The sequence below is a fragment of the Malus sylvestris genome, chromosome 8 (assembly GCF_916048215.2).
Source record: "Malus sylvestris chromosome 8, drMalSylv7.2, whole genome shotgun sequence".
NCBI classification, from domain to species: Eukaryota; Viridiplantae; Streptophyta; class Magnoliopsida; order Rosales; family Rosaceae; genus Malus; species Malus sylvestris.
The window spans coordinates 23,098,115-23,116,956 of NC_062267.1; the positions used below are offsets into that span (position 1 = coordinate 23,098,115).

The 18,842-nt window shown below is 36.1% G+C and overlaps 1 protein-coding gene and 1 long non-coding RNA gene across 2 annotated transcripts in view; both read left to right on the forward strand.

Annotated features, from left to right (window-relative positions):
* The window catches only part of LOC126632689 (uncharacterized), a 98,830-nt gene that overhangs the window by 47,289 nt on the left and 32,699 nt on the right, over positions 1-18,842 (forward strand). The window lies entirely within an intron of this gene.
* LOC126632679 (isoamylase 3, chloroplastic-like) lies at positions 1,573-14,875 on the forward strand. Its single transcript, XM_050303125.1, has 24 exons — positions 1,573-1,949; positions 2,258-2,312; positions 2,411-2,479; positions 2,699-2,856; positions 4,140-4,227; positions 4,350-4,586; positions 4,922-5,026; positions 5,775-5,879; positions 6,389-6,523; positions 6,589-6,675; positions 7,136-7,193; positions 7,592-7,655; positions 8,472-8,571; positions 8,810-8,910; positions 10,371-10,422; positions 10,989-11,051; positions 11,894-11,983; positions 12,072-12,144; positions 12,724-12,803; positions 13,112-13,216; positions 13,290-13,388; positions 13,494-13,555; positions 13,986-14,094; positions 14,362-14,875. Exons 1-24 carry the CDS (start codon positions 1,828-1,830, stop codon positions 14,470-14,472), a joined length of 2,328 nt encoding a protein of 775 aa, XP_050159082.1. The 5' UTR covers positions 1,573-1,827; the 3' UTR covers positions 14,473-14,875.

Below are 18,842 nucleotides of genomic sequence, written 5' to 3' on the forward strand. Positions count from 1 at the left end.
CCTTTCAATCTAGGCAAGTTAAAGAAAGACCCAAGTGTCGATAAAGACGGAGGAGAAATTCAGGAAGGTCAGAAGGGGATGCGCCCCACTAAAAAAAATAAAAAAATTATTTTCTTCTTTTTAGTTTTTAAATTATTTTCTTTTTAATATAACATTCTAAAAATTCTATTTTAATTTGATTTGTTTCACATGGTATGTTTTTTTTACTTCAATATCACCGTAAATATGAATTTCATACTTTTAAAGTCATTATTTAACAGTCAAACAAACGGATTGACTAACAGATATATAACAGTGCAATAAATTCGTAAATTTTTAAATGAAATTACAATGTTTAAACTTTAGGTATGAAGCTGTATTTGACCTAAACTAGAGAGTGCAAATGTAATTTACCATTTAACACCTAACAGTGACATTTAAAAAAAAAAAAAATCATCTTTTGCTCATAACTTATCAAGAAAAAAAAAACTTCGCATATAATCCAAACTAGAAAAAAACTGGTGACAATTTTAAAAGTAAAAATTCTACGCAAATTGAGATCGATAATGGACTTAACTACAAAAGATCAATAACACATAAACAATTTGTATAATTTAGTTAATATTTTTGAAGGGGATTAATTTCAGTTTGCTACTTGAAATTTCTTGGTTTTCAACATTTCATACATGAAGTTTTTTTCGTTCTAGTCAGGTACTAAAGTCATAATTTTGAGATACTTTCATACATCCGTTAAGTGTTCCATTAGAACCTTCATTAACTGATGACGTGACTCTCAAGTGTACCATGACCGGACGTCACGTGTCAATTTGGGCTCACGTTGAATTAAAAAATTAAAAGTAAAAAAATTAAAAATTAAAAATTTAAAAATTAAAAAATTTAAAATTAAAATTTTATAAAATAATAAAAAAAAATTATTTTTAATTTCGAATAGAATTTTTAACCAATCTTATCACATCACGTGTCATTTTCCGAAAGTACAATTTTTGTGAAAGATGGTTAAGTATTTATATATATATATATATAATATTTTATTTTTTTTCTATATTTTTAAACAATTTTTATGTTTTTTTATTAAGTTAATTAATCTGGATCGTTGGATTTAAAAAATAATGAAATCCAATAGCTTAAAAGTGGACATGTGGCCCAGAATAAAATTCTGACATTTTATTTATTTATTATTTTTTTAATGCTGGAACGCCTGCCCACGGGAGCTTGTATCTCACACACCAGCTGCAAAAAAAAGAAATTCACATAGCTGACATCAGTCTGGCATCATGTAAGGCGGTCTCTTGCTCAGTCCATTTATGTGCCTCCACTTTGGACCAGCCTATTGGGTGGGGTGGAGTGGATTTTTTTTTTAGGGGGGGTGGGGATGGCCTAAAATATAGACTTTGAGCTAACACCCTTAAGTCTCCAACAAAAAAAAAAAAATGAAAATATCACAAAATAAGTCGGTACAAAAATCAAAAGAAATGAAAATGATGTTAAAAAAGGTTATCGAACACGTGTCGATTACAACATCAAACTTGACCCCACTCTCTCGTATCCGTTCACGTGGCAGACATGAAAAAGCATCCCGCTTCTATGCCGTTCTTGGTAGTTGATCCTCTCTCTCTCTCTCCATCCTCCCACTCTCACCCTCCGACTTCCATTCCATGCGATGGAGCTTCAGCTTAGCTCAATCGAAACGTCACTAAAATGGTGCTCTCCTTTTGTCCCTAACTTTCTCAGATTCATCATCTTTCTCTGAAAATTCGATTCCCATCTGGCTCTCAATATTCTCTCCCACAACTTTTATTAAACACTTTGCATCCCAACAAAAAGTCAATGATGCTTCGAACCCCACATTTGTACGATTCAAATACCTCCATGTTCCCTCTCTTGGCATCTCCCCCTTCATCTCACAGTAGTGCTTCATGCACAGTGGCTTCTCCTGTCATCGAAATGGGGTAATTCTCTTTTACTTCTCTGTTTTCTTGATTTTTTTTATATGATTGATTGAATTTTCAGTTTTTTGGTTTGAATTTTCATTTTTTATGCACTTGGGGTCCGTTTTAACGAAAAAGCTTTGGTGGGTTTTGTTTTAAATTAATAAAAATGAATACTTTTCAACTTTCAAGTTTAAAGAATATCATACAGAATTATACCAAAATGTATGTGTAGGAGTGTAACTACCAGTATTTTATGTTATGGAAATATAGTGGTTTGTGATGAATCATTTGGGTTATTGTTGATTTCGGCGTTGATGGTTTATTAGATTGAAGTGGAGTAAACATGCATCGGGTAGCAATCAGCAAGGAGTTGTCAGAAAGGCATGTTTATCTTTCGATAATGCAGGGAATCGAACTTTGTATTTATTTTGGTTTTGCATTGTTGGTAATTATATGGATGGACTTCTGGCATAGGTTAGACCAGGAATGGGGCCAGGCATAGTACAGCCAGTGCTTACGGTCAGCGTGCTCAAGAACGTGTACTTGAGGTAGTTACTTCTTTTCATATAGGATCATATCTTTGCCTTCTATATCTGTTGGCTGAAACTTCCAAATTATGTAATATTCATAAATACAATACTAAAACAGTGATGTTTCATCTATGTTTGAGAGCCAGAAACTGATTGATGACTTTTTTCCTTAATCAACTCCTTGCCAATGCCAGAATGGGAATATTTCACATTTTCATGTGTTCACTGTCTGTGTAGGAAGAAGCCACCCAACTGTCAGAATCGAGCCCATCATGGAAACTTTTCCCAGGTCAAGCTTTTCCGTTGGGTGTATCAGAAGTTGACAGTGGGATAAATTTTGCTATCTTTTCACAGCATGCAACTGCTGTCACACTATGCTTATCATTTCCAGAGAGGTAACATTGTAGTACCATTTTGTTTGTTGGTAAATATATTTGTACACTCATGTATATATGTAGTTATGTACATATGTATACAATACCAGGTCTGTTATGTTGCAGATTGACAATTTAACAATATTACTGAAACTTGAGGTCTGTATTGGGGCTGAAATTTGACTCGGATGAAGGCCCTTTATGTATCTCCACATTGTGTGCTTTTTGTAAAAGAGTGGTTGAGAGCATTCATCATTCTTTTTTCAGATTGTCCATTGACTCCATTCACTATGCAAATATGGATTAGGTTTATGCATATTTTTCAAGGTTCTAAAAGGCGTTGGGCGCTAGTTGGGCAGCAAGCAGGGGCTAGCGCCTAGGTGGTTTTTAAATTTTTAACTAAATTTATTATATAACATTTAAATACATGTCTACTTATACTTATAAAAAATATATAATTGTATTAGAATACATAAATTGCAAAATAGAATGATATAAATTATAAAGTAGTAGAACATATTGAAAACAGGGGAACATGAATATAATTAGTGTTAATCCAAGTTCCAACAAGTCTCTTACAATTTATTTGAAAAAGTAAAATGAAAAATGGAAGTTATCTATATTCTGTCTAAGTGGGAGTTGCAACCTAGGTGGTCTAGGCGGGTGCCTACATAAATGATCCGCTTGCTCTGAAATGACCTAACCTGGGTCTAGGCGCCCTTTCTTATTTTTTAAATGCCTAGGGATTAATTGTGACGGTGGCCAACCATCTAGCTCTTAGGCGGGGCCTAGGCAGCCAAAAGCGGGGATTTGTAGAACAATGATATTTTTGAAGTGGCCGGGGTTTGGCCTAAAAATTTTCATTCCTAGGTGGAAGCTTACTTGAGTACTAGACTATCAGAAGGGCAATTATTGTTTTGTGCTGTCTCAGCTTGTTGGCAGCAGTTTCCCATTGTTTGAAACAAATTAGATCAGTTTTTCTTATAGGAAACTGGAAAAAGTAGATTTTCAACTTCTCCATGGACATGTTTTCTTCGTTAGAGGGAGCTTTGATCTGAATGTAACTTGATTTCTTTTTTAAGTTCAAACTGTAGTTTTGATGTAGATGGATCACGGACATCTTCTGCAGCCTTTTTGGAGATATTCGTTCTTTCTTTTTAGTCCTATAAAAAAAGAGTCATCTTTCAAATAATATCTTTGATTTTTTCTTTTTGGTTTAAAATGCTCAGTTTATATATTGTTGTTACTGGATGTATTCATCTGTTGACTGATGCTTTTAATGAATATAATTTTGTCATGGTAAGGCTTGGAGGGCTGGATGGTGGAATGATGGACCTGCCTTTGGATCGTAATGTTAACAAGACCGGTGACATTTGGCACATATGTATCCAGGTAGTATTTGATTTAGGTTACTCAAAGCACTACCTGTCTCTGAGATGTCCTTGATTTAATGATGGCGTTAGTTCTTTGCTGGTACACACACTACTCATGATAATGAAATTATTTCTTCCTAGGATTTGCCCAGGAGCAATGTTCTTTATGGTTATCGTATGGATGGGCCACGAGGTTGGCATCAGGGACATCGATTTGACAGCAGCATTGTGCTTGTGGATCCTTACACAAAGCTAGTTGAAGGCCGTCGAATTTTTGGAGATACCACAAAAAAGTTATCTAAATTTCTTGGAACTTATGATTTTGATAGCTTGCCTTTTAACTGGGGAGACAACTACAAGCTCCCAAATATACCTGAGGTAAATATGGTTGTACGGTTGTCATGCAGTGAACAGGATAAATTGTGGTCTTGATACATTTGTTCAATCAGATGGAAATTTGATAGTTCCTCTTTCTTTCTCCCCTCAACATCACATCTTATGGTTTACGAGAAAACTCATAACTGAATGCATTTTTATTAATATCTGTATTATTTATATGCTCATAGTTGATATGACTTAATTTTCTAATAAATGATATTTTCGTTTTTTTAGCCAACTAAACATTTGATGCTCCATCTTGTTTCTGAGTTACATGTAGACTTCAAATACATCGCATCACATCTCAACCTGTATGTTGTCTGCTGTTTTTTCAGAAGGATCTTGTTATCTACGAAATGAATGTTCGTGCATATACAGCTGATGAATCCAGTGGTTTGGATCCTGATATACGTGGTAGCTACCTTGGTGTGATCCAGAAGGTATTAATTGGTTCTACCAAGAAGTATGAGAATCTATCTATCTAATGGCATTTTAATACAAAGTGCAATATCTGAATCAATTATCTGATTGCTCCCTTCAACTCTATCCTTCTTTAACTTGATTTTATAACATTTTACGTTTGTTTTTTGAAATTTCAATTGTTTTCTTCTGTTTTCAAGCAACACTCCATACATGATATTTACCAGAAAACTATAACTAAGTTACGGTAAGGAGCTACTTCTGGAGACATGCATAATGGTATCTAAGTTTTTTCTTCTTTCTTTTCATTTGAAAAGATGGTCTCTTAGGTTTTTATCTGCTGCCTCACTTTTAATTAAAAAAAGAACTTTAATTTTTGGTGTGAGCTCTATAATTGTCTGAAGTGATGCCCAGTTGCCTATAAATATGCCTATTAAAAACCAAATTTGTTGCTAAGTTGTTCCGACCGGATACGATTTCCATGAGACAAGACTAGTGAACCTTTATGCCCTCAGAAGAAGTTGTCTTACGGGCCTTGGTTCTTATGTGCTTGAAGATTTGTTTTACAATGTGAATACTTCTAGTGCTTTCTTAAATGAAATAAAGTTTGGCAAGTTCAAGATTGATCATGAATCATGACAACATATACTGCCTTGCAGTTCCACGTATAAATAATTGAAATTGCATCTTCAACTATTAAATTGCTATCCTTTACAGTTCCACGTATGATGGACTTCTCTGATTTTTCCCCTCCATTTTAATCTTTAGATTCCACACCTTCGAGAGCTTGGTATCAATGCAGTGGAACTGCTGCCGGTTGTCGAATTTGATGAGTTTGAGTTCCAGAGGAGACGAAATCCTAGAGATCACATGGTGTTTAAATCAACTTCTCTTCATTTGTTACTGAATTTTATAATATATACCTTGCTGTAGCTTTCTTTGTAACTTCTCTTCATAGTCTGAGATGAAAATCTAGATGTTGTCAATTAAAAATGGGACATTTATATTGATAAATGAAGAAATGGATCTGATGAGAACTTAAAACCAACATTGTGCAGGAGAAAAATCCATCTAATGAATCACCATCAACCCAAATTATGTTATGACATTATCCTCAGTATCACAGGCCATTTTGTATACTGTATATGAAGTCATTGCCACAGATAGATGCTAGTGACTGACAAGTTGGATACCCTAGGTGGTTTCAAAGTTTAAGCTGGTTATTCGAGGCGTCTCAACAAGATGATCTTTCAATAATTGTAGATAATTATTGTTTATTTTTCTTTTTCCAATTTTTAAATCCTGTAAGCATTAACTGTTACCATGGTCAAGTGATCTAATTTGTATAACACTGTGTATGTATGGCTTCTTTTTCTTTGAAGATAAACACATGGGGCTACTCGACAATAAATTTCTTTGCTCCTATGAGCCGCTATGCAAGTGCTGGTGGAGGACCCCTTAAAGCTTCTCAGGAATTTAAACAAATGGTTAAAGCCTTGCATGGTGCTGGGATAGAGGTAAAGTATGTCTTTTCTGCAAAGTTCCTAATATTGCAGTTGTGAAACCTTATCCTTTTGGACAGGTCATTTTGGATGTTGTCTATAATCATACTAATGAAGCTGATGATGCCAACCCCTATACAACTTCATTTCGCGGCATAGATAATAAGGTGATGTCATACTTCTGTTATGAGTATTTTAGGTACACTATTTTCATGCCTTGACTATGTATGTTAATCCCCAAACAGTTGGAATTAAGGCTTAGCAGCTCAACTAGATTTTACTGCCATCAATTAGAGAGAAAATTTCCTTGCACCTCCTAGGTCTTAAAGACTGCAATTTAATCAACTATATAAGAGCAAATTGATTCATTTTAGTCTCTATAAATATCGTTCATTTAATCTAAGCTTGAATTTTGCTAATAAGGAGGCTACAACTGTTTAGGGTTCTGAATTATGGAGTTAACCTACAATTTCTAATTCGGAGTTAACCTACATGGTTCCCTTGTGGAATAAACTTCTGGCTGTGGCAGGATGTACAACTTTAAAAAACTGGACATCTATTTTAAAATAAAGTATTGGAGGTATTATTTCAGATTTTCTTTATAAACGATGCATCCTATGTGTACAGGTTTACTACATGCTGGATGTAAACAACAATGGCCAATTACTTAACTACTCTGGCTGCGGTAATTAATTCAAATGTCTTTACTAACTGTGTTCTTACCTGCAAATTGTCACTTCTTGTAGAGATATCTATAAAATGAACTTTCTAGTCTCTTCTATTAATTATCCTTCTCATGTGATTTACGGATATTCTGATGGTGCTGTTTTATTGAAGGCAAAGTGTATGGAATGTTTATATAGTATGAATGTGTTATAACTTATATCACATAGATATGGAATTGATTTGTCAATGAAGGGAAGGTGTATGTATTTTGCCAAAGTAAACTTTGAAAGTGACAATTTTTGGACTGTACTGCTGGATTTTGGACGCAAAACATGATTGACTTTGGCCTTGAATAAATGTTAAAACTAGCATTGTTAATATCTGAAGTTCTAAGATTTTGTATTCTTTGGTTTTCAGGGAACACATTAAACTGTAACCATCCTGTTGTCATGGAGCTCATTCTTGACAGTTTAAGACATTGGTAGGACACAATTCATAGAGTACTAATTCATAGAAGGATTGTAACATATATATTTTTTAACTTATTGTGTTGTCATCTGTTTCAATCTGTTGGCATTTCTATCCATCTGGCGATTTAACATTGTAATTGTATTTGTGATGTCTTTTATCATTTGACACAATATTGTAATCATTGTTTATAAACTTATTCAAATGTGATATATGACATAAAAGTCTATAACCTTAGTGCCCCCTATACCCTTACACCTTTTTTTTTCCTTAGTACTTTCATGGAATTATACCTTCTCCCATGATTCAGGAAATGAATTAATATTTAGGCGAAAATGACCCGTAATTTCATTTAATATTGTTGAACTTAAGTTGGCCAATCCAAACTAATTGGCAATGGTCAGAGAAGCCCAAAAGTTTGTATATTGTGGTGCAAGACTTAGAATTCCCGATTTGGGATTTTATATTCTCATTAAGCCCTGGCCCTTGTGGCTAGACTCAGTCGAACATGTAGATCTATTGTACTGGGTGATGTGGAGCATGTGTGGCCAAATTGGGCTGGACAAGTGGAGAAATTGCCTGTTATGGTGTCATGTTAGTATTAGAGCATGCAACCCTTAACCAATTGGCCATGAGTCAAAGGCCTGGAGTTTATACATTCTGATGCAACACTTGAGAATTTCCAGCGTAAGAAGTTTAAATTTTTCGACAAAAATGATTAGTATAATATTTTCCCTTGTCTCATAAATCGTCTTCATTCATTGATTTATACAATGAATAGCTATTTCATATCAAGCTTCATACTTCATCTTTTGTTACACATTTTCAGGGTTACTGAATATCATGTGGATGGATTTAGATTTGACCTTGCCAGTGTTCTTTGTCGGGGAGCAGATGGGACTCCTCTTGACGCACCACCACTTATTAGGGTAAGTTATTTGCAAACCATACGGAAGTCTGCTTCGTGTATCTAGTTTTAAAATCGATATCTTTGTTATTCTGAATTCCTGAAAATGTCCGTTGTTACTTTTATAGTTACAAGTTGGTGGCCATTGCTATGGGCATAATTATATGTGATTTTCCATGTAGACCTGCCTTGTAGTTAATGAGTGAAGTTCTAGATGTTTAGTTATGTGAGGATTGACTTAGCCTTGTTTGTTGGACCAGGCTATTGCAAAAGATGCCATCTTATCAAGATGTAAAATCATTTCCGAACCTTGGGATTGTGGAGGCCTTTATCTTGTTGGAAGATTTCCAAATTGGGACAGGTAATTCATTTTACAAATTTACAATTCATCATAGTTATGCGGGAGACGCTCTTAGCCTGAGATTTCTACAAATAAAAGTTACTTTCTTGTCAAAGAAAAAAGAGGACACTTTTTTGCATCCTCTAATTTTATTTATGTAATTTTTTTTTTCTTTGTGTGAATAAAGTTGGCTTGCTGGAAAAATGTAACAATTCATTGTCTCCATGTTTTTATTGTTTGGTGAAGGATGCGAATGTTGATGTTAGTGGAGATATTGGAAATATGCATAGAATGATAATTTTGAATTGAACCTGAGGTAATGTAAAACCAGTTATTAATGCATCAATAAACATGTGGTTGTACTGGCTGGTAGCCAATTACAGGTTCATTATAATGCATGCAGTGGATTTGACTTGTCCGACACTTTTACTTTTAGTAATAGACACAAAGAGCTTAAGAAAAATTGGATACATTGACAAGGCCTCATAATTGGACTTGGACCAAGAGACTTAATCTTATGATTTAAGATACTATTTTCTTTTTATATTGTATTTACTATGCACTGTATCCATCACTTCGTATCATCATAAAACTGGGCATTTCAGGGATCGTCTGTATGCATTTCAGGCGATTGTTAACAAATGTGGTATTGCAGCCACACAAAAGAAAAAAGAAACAACAAACAGATAATTGAAATGTGGCTTTCCTAGTTGGAATTTTGACAAGAGAATAAAACTTTAATTTTTGGCAAAGGGGCTCTGGCCTTCTCCCTTCTGTTGGTATTTCAATATTGGTAGAGACATATTATTCTCTCCCTCAAAATATAAGGACTCAGAGGTTGGTTTCCTCTTGAGCAGTCCTAACTTGTTTCTTTTACGTGGTGGGCACTCTTTTCTCTTATGGTGCTCGTGGTAACTAGAGATTACTCTCTCATAATCTCATTAGAGTCCTAACTTGGTTCCATTTTTCATTGTACTTGCTCTTGGTGTTTGGTGTTTTCTTTAATACTTTTCCACCAGTACATGGCACACAATCTTTATTGTAGCTAATGCACGCATCCACTAGGAGTCTAGTATGAAGGACTTTTAAACCATCCAACGTCTCATTGTGCATGGATTAATATTTCAAAGGTCTCATTTATCCTAATTACAATAATATAATCAATACAAGACATGAATTTTATCATTCCAGATCCAGACGTATTGACCAATATTGGTGCTTTGCCAACAAAGTTTCTTTGCAGGGCTATACTAAAAATAGATGATTGAAAATTATAGCTTTGTCAATGATCACAAGGGAAGCTAAGATAATTAATTATAATAATTTTGAGATTCTGATGTTACCTCTGCCCTTTGAAGTGCACTCGACCTGGTACTTTTTTTTTTGAAGAGTTATATACCAATTTGTTTGTAAAGATCCTTGTATGCCTGTGAAAGTTTGGGTGGCTCTCCCCCATTACTCATGAGATTCCTTTAATGCAGGTGGGCTGAATGGAATGGGAAATATCGTGATGACTTAAGAAGATTTATAAAGGTATTCTTAAGAAATGACAGTCGTCTTAGATGCTCTATAACATATCCACGCTCTTAACTTTAACGCAAAGTACAAGAACTGATATAACAGCAAATATTAAAGTGCAAGTATGGATTATTACTCAAAAGGGATTTCCTCTCATTTGAATCCATAAAGGCTGAATTAGATAAGCAAGGGCCTGCATAAGATTCAATACATTCATTTATTTAGATCAGTGGATGCTTTTTGACGCTTTGCCATAAACTGATGCAGTGGGATTAAGTTTAGTGTATATGTCATTTTGTTCGGTGTTAACACTGTTATGATATTTCTTTTTACTGCCATGAACTTTCTTTAATAACTGCATTTATATTTGTCTTCCTCTTTTGCTTGGCATGACTTTTACCATTTTATGGTTGTTGTTATTTGTACCTTCTAAGTACCACTTTCTTGTATTTTATTGTGTGGTTTAGGGAAGCTAAAGCAACATTTGGATTATAAATTACATAAAGCCACACACACACACATGTATACACATATATGTATATTTACATATTCAGATTTTTCATTGAATTTCCTTTATACAGGGCGACTCTGGTATGAAAGGAAGTTTTGCCACTCGCGTTTCTGGATCTGCTGACCTTTACAAAGTAAGTTTTTTCATCAATATTATTGCATTATACTGTTTTCCGTTTACTATCATTTCCTTTTTCTATTCATAACTATCAATTTGGTATTGTTGATGTTCACCATGCAAACTTGTTAAGCTGCCTAATCTGTATTTTGAATTTCAACTGGGATGATTTGTCCCAGCTTGAAAATTCAATAAAATTGAACATGGAACCGGGTTCAGTACTGGGATCGAAAACTTATCCCCCAAGTTTTATTGTCTCGAGTGAAGTTAGATGCGGGGATACCCCATTACAATCAAAAGAACAGAATGCCTTTTATTTCATATTAAGGCAGCCATACATCTTTTCTGAAAATGATATTTTTTCTCCACAAACTATCTTGATTAAAACTGGTTCCAGTACCCTCATTACTGAAATTTTTGTATTCTGATGCAACCAAAGTACCCTCATGCTCATGCTTAATATGATTGAATGTGCTTTTTTCCTTTCTAGTTTCTACAATACCCCAAAACTCTTTTTAGGTTTATGGTTCTTTTTTCTATCACCTTGGATAATAGAAAGATGTAGAGTATCTGATTTCACGACCTTGAACTACAATTACTATTTCTTCTGTTTTATCAACTTATCAACTTCTTAATCTGGATTTGTATTATTTTACTCTCTTTTCATCTGAGAACTTGTTTGGCTTCTGTTGAATGTACTACCATCCTGTAGTAAACGTACATTGCATCGTTTTTTCTACTACTAGCTAGTTGTTTAGCTGCAAGTCTGCAGCTGTGTTGTATTTTTTATTTATTTGTGTTTTACATTTTAATGCAAGCTCTGGTTACATGTTCTCATTATTTTCACTTATTCCACAGGTGAATAAGCGCAAACCCTATCACAGTGTTAATTTTATTATTGCGCATGATGGGTTCACACTGTATGATCTTGTTTCATACAATTTCAAGGTACTTCAACATTTGTTAATACATCAATTGTTTTTTGTTTATTTAAGTCTACATCATCCAGTATGTCGCTTCATTGTTGATTTTGTAGCACAATGATGCTAATGGAGAAGGAGGAAACGATGGAAACAATGATAATTTGAGCTGGAATTGTGGTCATGAAGGTAGGGCTAAATTCGACTCTTGCTCCTTGATATATTTTGTTATTATTCTAGCTTTAGTGTATTGGCAGGATTGAAAATTTGTAGTCAAGGCCACAGGGCATCAACAAAATTGATGCATCATTTTTATTTTCAAACTAGCATTGTATTAGTCTGTGTACTGGGGAGCCCTGGAGGGGGTGGTTATTAGTATAAATTCTACATCTTAAAAATAAAATTTCATGTCCTATCTCTGTCTTTGATCTATCTCTATCAAGGCATTAGATTTGATATTTTTGTTATCTTCACTAACTTCCTAAGTGCCTAGGTAGTTTAAGTTTTAATCATTGTAATTACAATGATGGTATCAAGTGTTAACTATCCGTTTCCATGTTATGTAAAACCACAAAGTAAATAAATATGGTGTACGTAGAGAAGATGAAACTACTCGTGCAAATGGGACATGCCGGTTCTCTATTGCAGTTGTCATGTATAAACATACTGCCTAATTAAAAAATTATATTATATTTTGTCCCCGCAGCATTAGTTTGTGTTTCTACTTGCATGTGTTGAAATTTCATTTTTTCCACATTTATTTGACAGGAGAGACCAATGATTCTACCATTAAAGCTATTCGCTCCCGCCAAATGAAAAACTTTCATTTGGCATTAATGATATCCCAGGTAAATTTATTCAAAATCTAATTTCATGTGTCATATCTTATGCATGCGTTATCTTGCTTTCCGTTTGAGCTATATTAAACTTGGTAAGTTCAGACTTCAGATACGTGGTCTCAAAATTCAGATTTTACTTGATATTTTCTGAATTTGGAAGCATTGAAAATTATTATACCTCCAGTATAATCATGTACTCTTGCTAGACAAATCTTTTTCGGGTCTAGCAGCATTAATATCTTAAAAATACTTAATTTGCACCGTGCAACTTTGAGCACATTTAGTGCTGATGTAAGCATCTGAATGCACTTGATCAGGGAACCCCAATGATGCTGATGGGGGATGAATACGGGCATACTCGACATGGAAATAACAACAGTTATGGACATGATACTGCTCTTAACCATTTCCAGTGGGGACTGGTAAAGTTGTTTTATTTGGCTTTTGTTCAACTTTAATCTATGACTGGCATGTAATAATCATTTGGCATGGCAGTTGGAGGCACGGAAGAACAATCACTTCAGGTTTTTCAAGGAGGCGATAAAGTTCCGACAAGCACATCGCGTATTTGGTCGTGATACATTTCTTGAGAAAGTAATCTCCTTTTCCTTTTGTTTTATTTTTCGATGCATTCATGCTTGAATTTGAACTTTTACGGATCCACTTGTTCCAAGACTCATTGAACAATTATTGGTGTAGCATGATGTGACATGGCATGAAGACAACTGGTACAACTATGAGAGCAAATTCCTTGCATTTACGTAAGGACTTATGCCTATCTTCTTTGTAAAGTACAGATATTTGATACCGTAAATTTGAACATGCTTTCAAAGGTATTGCTTGAGGGGAGTGGATGAGTAATTAATTTATTAAGTGATCACGTCTTGCTTCAAGGTATCCTTACGTTTGATGGCTGTTGGTCCTTAATGTGGTTTTGTACTTTTGAGCATCCGCTGCTAAGTTAGATACTCAGCACCTGGAAAAGCATCTGATTTTTCCCTTGTTTTTTCCATTTTCTGCTAACAGCAGAGTCTTGGACTTGATTCTATGGCTTGCTGTATAGCATTTTCTGTTTTCTGTTTTTTCTTTTTCAATTTTTAGTTCTCTTTATAGAAATTTTAACCTTGAAGGTTAAAGTCCAAGACTGTTAAATGCATCGTAAACATAGACATTGAAACTTTTGTTTTGCAGGTTTCATGACAATAGTGAAGGTGACATCTATTTGGCATTCAATGCTCATGACTGTTTTATTACAGTTCCAATGCCCGCACCACCGGTCAAGAGGAAATGGTTTCGAGTGGTTGGTTTTTTTTTTCCCACTTCTAGTGCATAATCCTCTTCGTTTTCTGGTTCACCAAAATACCTGCATTTTTTACTGTATGCAGACCTTTAGAAATTCATAGATTGCGGCTTCCGTTAATTTTGCTTCTTATTATCATCCCTCATGCAAATAGCCCCGGTGATTCGAATAGTTGTTGACTTCAATGAAATGGAGCATATGTGTTCATTTCTTTATCATTATCATCCATTTCCAAACTCAACTGATACAAATCCTGTTGAATTCCAGGTTGACACTAATTTGGTGTCTCCCAATGACTTCGTGCCTGATGGCGTCCCAGGCATTGCAGGCACTTACAACATGGCCCCCTTCTCCTCAATTCTTCTTCAAGCAAAGTAATGACATAGCATTCCGAAGCTGCCTGCGGATGAGTTTTCCAAATGAAGTGGATTATCTGGAAGCTGGGTGAAGAATTCGGGTTCTTTCGATCTAGAACAAGATTTTCTAGTTTCATTCTTAAAACTCCTCCAGCTCTAGAAATGCATGCTCATGTGACTGGGACAAGTAAAGTAAGTACAGAGTAGTTCAAATCACCAATAAGAGGAGCCACCAGCCTCAACCTTGTATATGCAGGGAGCTATGAAGACGTGTAATTACTAGAAATAAACAAGGTTCGTAGTGAAATTAAATATGAACAAATGAAACACTTGTAACTTATTTGGTATCCGAAAATTTTATGTAAAATTACTCTAATTATCGAAGTATTTGAATAGAAAGATCGATTACTCGTGTTGTACGGTCACCCAATGAACACCAATGCCTGAGGAAAAGGAGAAAATCAGGGCTACCGCGTACAAAAGCTCTCCCTCGGATTGTGGGAAGGCGTCTTGCGCAACAGCCCGACCAAGATACTTTTTTGACAAGGATCTGCAAGAAAAACTTTGCACTTTTGACTTGATCAAGAGCAGTGAAGAGATTGTTGTCTAATTGTCTTATGATGCAACAGGGGGTAGCTAGACAAGTGAATCACACCAACTATAACACATGTATGTAATAGAGAAAACGGTAGCAATAGTCTTTTAACTTTAATTTAATTTGAGCAATAGACCCTCAACTAAAATACCATGACCATTGGTCCCTCCAACCCATTAAAATGTGTAGTTATGATCCTTTTCATCAGCTTAGTCAGAATTCTGTCAAAATGAATCATGTCAGAATGATCATTCCTACAGTTTGGTTAAAGTTGAGAAACCATTACTCCAACTACGTTAAAGTTGATAGATCATTTCTCTAATTGAGTTAAAGTTGAGGGACCATTTCTACAATTTTTTTCATTTAGTTTTCCATATTTGCCTCTTGATTCAGCCTCACGTAGGTGGCACATGACTCATTTTGATGGAAGTTCTAACGGAGTTGATGAAAATGACCATAGTTGTATGTTTTAATGAGTTCAGGGACCAATGGTCATGAATTTTTAGTTAATGGACCATTACTCCAATTGAGTTAGAGTTGAGGAACAATTTCTACAATTTCCTCTATGAAATATAAAAGTGGTTGTGTTTGGGAATTTCCAACTCTCTACGGTCTACATCCACTCTTACCCATATTTTTGGGCATCGGTGTATACTTTTGAAGATTTGGTTTTTAAAAAAAAAAAAAAAAACAAATACGATATTCATTAACATAATGCAGAATTCGTACAAACTGAGGGTGGTGTGCTAAGTGGGCCTCGATAAAAACCTTGATGGGCTTTTCAACCCCGGTCTAAGGAAAAGAGCGTCCCGCACAAACAAAGAGCTACCTTCAAAAGTACAATAGAAATTGAAATTACATGCCTTCCTCAAACAAAAGATAGTGGATCAAATCCGGAGGTTCCTCAAACCACAGTACATCATGGAAACAACTGGTGCCCATCTGTGCAAGGCGATGAGCAACTGAATTTCCTTCCCTTTGAATATAACCACACTCCACATAAGGCAGCTCCAAATAGAAAGACCTCAAGTCATTTATAATCGTTCCCAAACTGGAATCATCGTCCCCTTTTCCTGCCATAGCAGCAACCACAACTGATGAATCCCCTTCAAATATGACCTTGACTGCAGGTGACCAAAACCTCTTAAAATACTCCACAGCATGACAAGTAGCAATTAGCTCTGAATGCAGAGCCGACGTTGACCCCTCAACAGGTCTCACGGTAGCTCCCAAGAATCCTCTCGTATGATCTCTAACCACTACACCATAACCCCCCTAGAAGCACCTTTACTCCATGCACCATCAAAATTACATTTGACCCATCCCACCCTAGGTTTCTTTCATTTTTGAAACACCCGAGCCGTCCCCAGGGTAAGGGGTTTGTGCCATCTATGAAATTCATACAACCAACCTTCAGTCCTCAAAACTATCTCCTGCAGTGGCAAACTAGTCCCAGTCTACAACACCTCATTTCTATGCTTCCAAATTGCCCAAATCAGCATCAACCAAAGTGCAAAACCCACCATGGGAAGATTCTGCGCACAAAACTCCATCCACTGCATGAAAGGCATTCGGACCCACCTATTATCCACCCTCAACCCCAAACTTCGAAACCACACAGCTCTCGCCAAGTTACAATTACGAAGAACATGGTCAACTGATTCTATCGGTACCCCATAGACCACACACACCACTTCCCCTAATACTTTCTTTTTACTCAGATTGAGGCGTGTGGGTAATGAATCCAAGCAAGCACGCCAAACACAGATTTTCACTTTCCCCGGGACACTAGCATTCCAAATCTTCTTCCCGGACTTCTCCCCCAAACCACCAAAAGAAAATGAAGAACCTGCAACACTAGGGCCATTATTATCAATTATACTCCGAGCCACCTGATAGGCACTTCTTACTGAGAACTTCCCATTCCTTTCGTAATGCCATATACGCCTGTCTTCAACATCCCGAAAGCTAAGCGGAATACTTTGGATTAGTTCCGCTTCCTCTGATGAAAAAAGACCACTCAACAACTAGACATTCCACTACTTTGGTGCTCCACACAATAGCTCTTCCACCTTGACCTCCATGTCCCAGGGCCTTGGTGGTGGTGTTAAAATTCAGAAAAAAAAAGTCCCGCGGGATCCAATTGTCCTTCCAAATTCTGATGTTTTGCTCGCTGCCCACTCGCCATCAATGACCTTTATCAATGATCTGTCTCGACGCTGCGATACTCTTCCACACATATGAACTAGTAGGAGTCACAGTTGCATCCATAAATGTGGACCTAGGAAAGTATCGAGCTTTAAAGACCTTAAAAACAAGAGCCTTCGGTTGTTAAAGAAACCTCCAAGCTTGTTTAGCCAACAATGCCAAATTAAAAGCATAGAGATCATGAAAACCTAATCCCCACTCATACTTTGGCTTACACAACTATTTCCAATTGAGCCATGTATTTTCTGCCTGCCCGTATCACCGCTCCACCAAAACTTTGCTAACATCCTATTTAGCTCCTCACACAAAGATTTGGGAAGAAGAAAGCATTGCATAGAATACATAGGCAGGGCTTGAGCCACTGTTTTAATGAGTAGTTCACAACCCGTACGACTTAGTAAATCACCCTGTTCATTCAACTTTATTTCTTCCTCTCCCTCCTACCACACCATTCTTCATTCATCATTCATCGTCTATCTCACGTACTTTCCTTTTCTAGAGATTAAATGTATAAGAGAGAGTCAACATAACAAGTGAGATAATTACATCAGATATAAATAGAGTAATTTTGGGAGCCACGGGGAAGTTTCTCTCCATATCCCCACAATAAAAGCAAAAGGTTTCAACATTTCCCATTTGCACAGGTTGTTAACTCCACGACTCTTTCTGTGTTTCCATTCATCTTCGTCTGTAAAATTCACATTTATGCATATCAAACCAGCCATGTTTTTGGTTCACGCGATATCAACTTTTGCTTCAATTAGAAATTAAATTAATTCCACACCATAACCCTAATCAGGCACTTCCGAATCTAGTTGAAGTTTATATATGTGTGTTCAAGGAAAGCGTACAAATAATTAATTAAATAAGTTCCTAACCCTTATTTAAATGAAATCAATTTGTTTATTTGAGTCCTAATTCTTCTATTCTTTTTTAGACATACCCCAAATCATTCTTAAGCATGTACTTTCTTCGGCCTTTTATGTGCATAACAATATTTATTGCTTGAGTACATTGTCACTGTGCATTCTCATGTCAAGCTCTGAGAGTTGTGACGGACCCCACAATGCAGGTGTTCTCTTTAATTGACTTTTAGTCTCAAACATGGCAAGTGGAGGAAGTTGATGGGAAGGTGGCTGAAAGTGATAGATTGGTAGTTCTGGATATCCTGATCGGTGCCCTCGAGCAAATGGATCGTCTGATTTGGCTGTATGATCGGAGGGGCTGGTATACGGTTAAATTGAGGTCTCATTGGACCTATGACTTGAACCGTCGGATGCATGCTCTTTAACCTTCCTCCTCTATGGTTATTGACTCGGGTATCTGGAAAAAACTATGGTCCATGCGTACCCCCCCCCCAAAACAAAAATTAGACATTTTATATGAAGTGCAATGCGAGGGGCCATAGCTACGAAGGTGAACCTTTTCCGTCGCAGGTGTGCTCCTTCCCCATTATTCCCCATTTGCTATGATCAAAAGGAGTCCATTGAGCATGTCTTGCTCCTATGCTCATGGGTGGATCATGTTTGGTTTGGGGGTGCTTTAGGATTGAGAATTGTGAAGCCCACAGTAACAACTCTATTTGCGTG

Excerpts from the sequence above, each read along its gene's own strand:
- LOC126632679 (XM_050303125.1), top strand. The coding sequence starts at position 1,828 with ATGATGCTTCGAACCCCACATTTGTACGATTCAAATACCTCCATGTTC. Across the intron at positions 1,950-2,257 it reads TCTCCTGTCATCGAAATGGG|ATTGAAGTGGAGTAAACATG; the intron begins GTAATTCTCTTT and ends ATGGTTTATTAG. Across the intron at positions 2,857-4,139 it reads TGCTTATCATTTCCAGAGAG|GCTTGGAGGGCTGGATGGTG; the intron begins GTAACATTGTAG and ends TGTCATGGTAAG.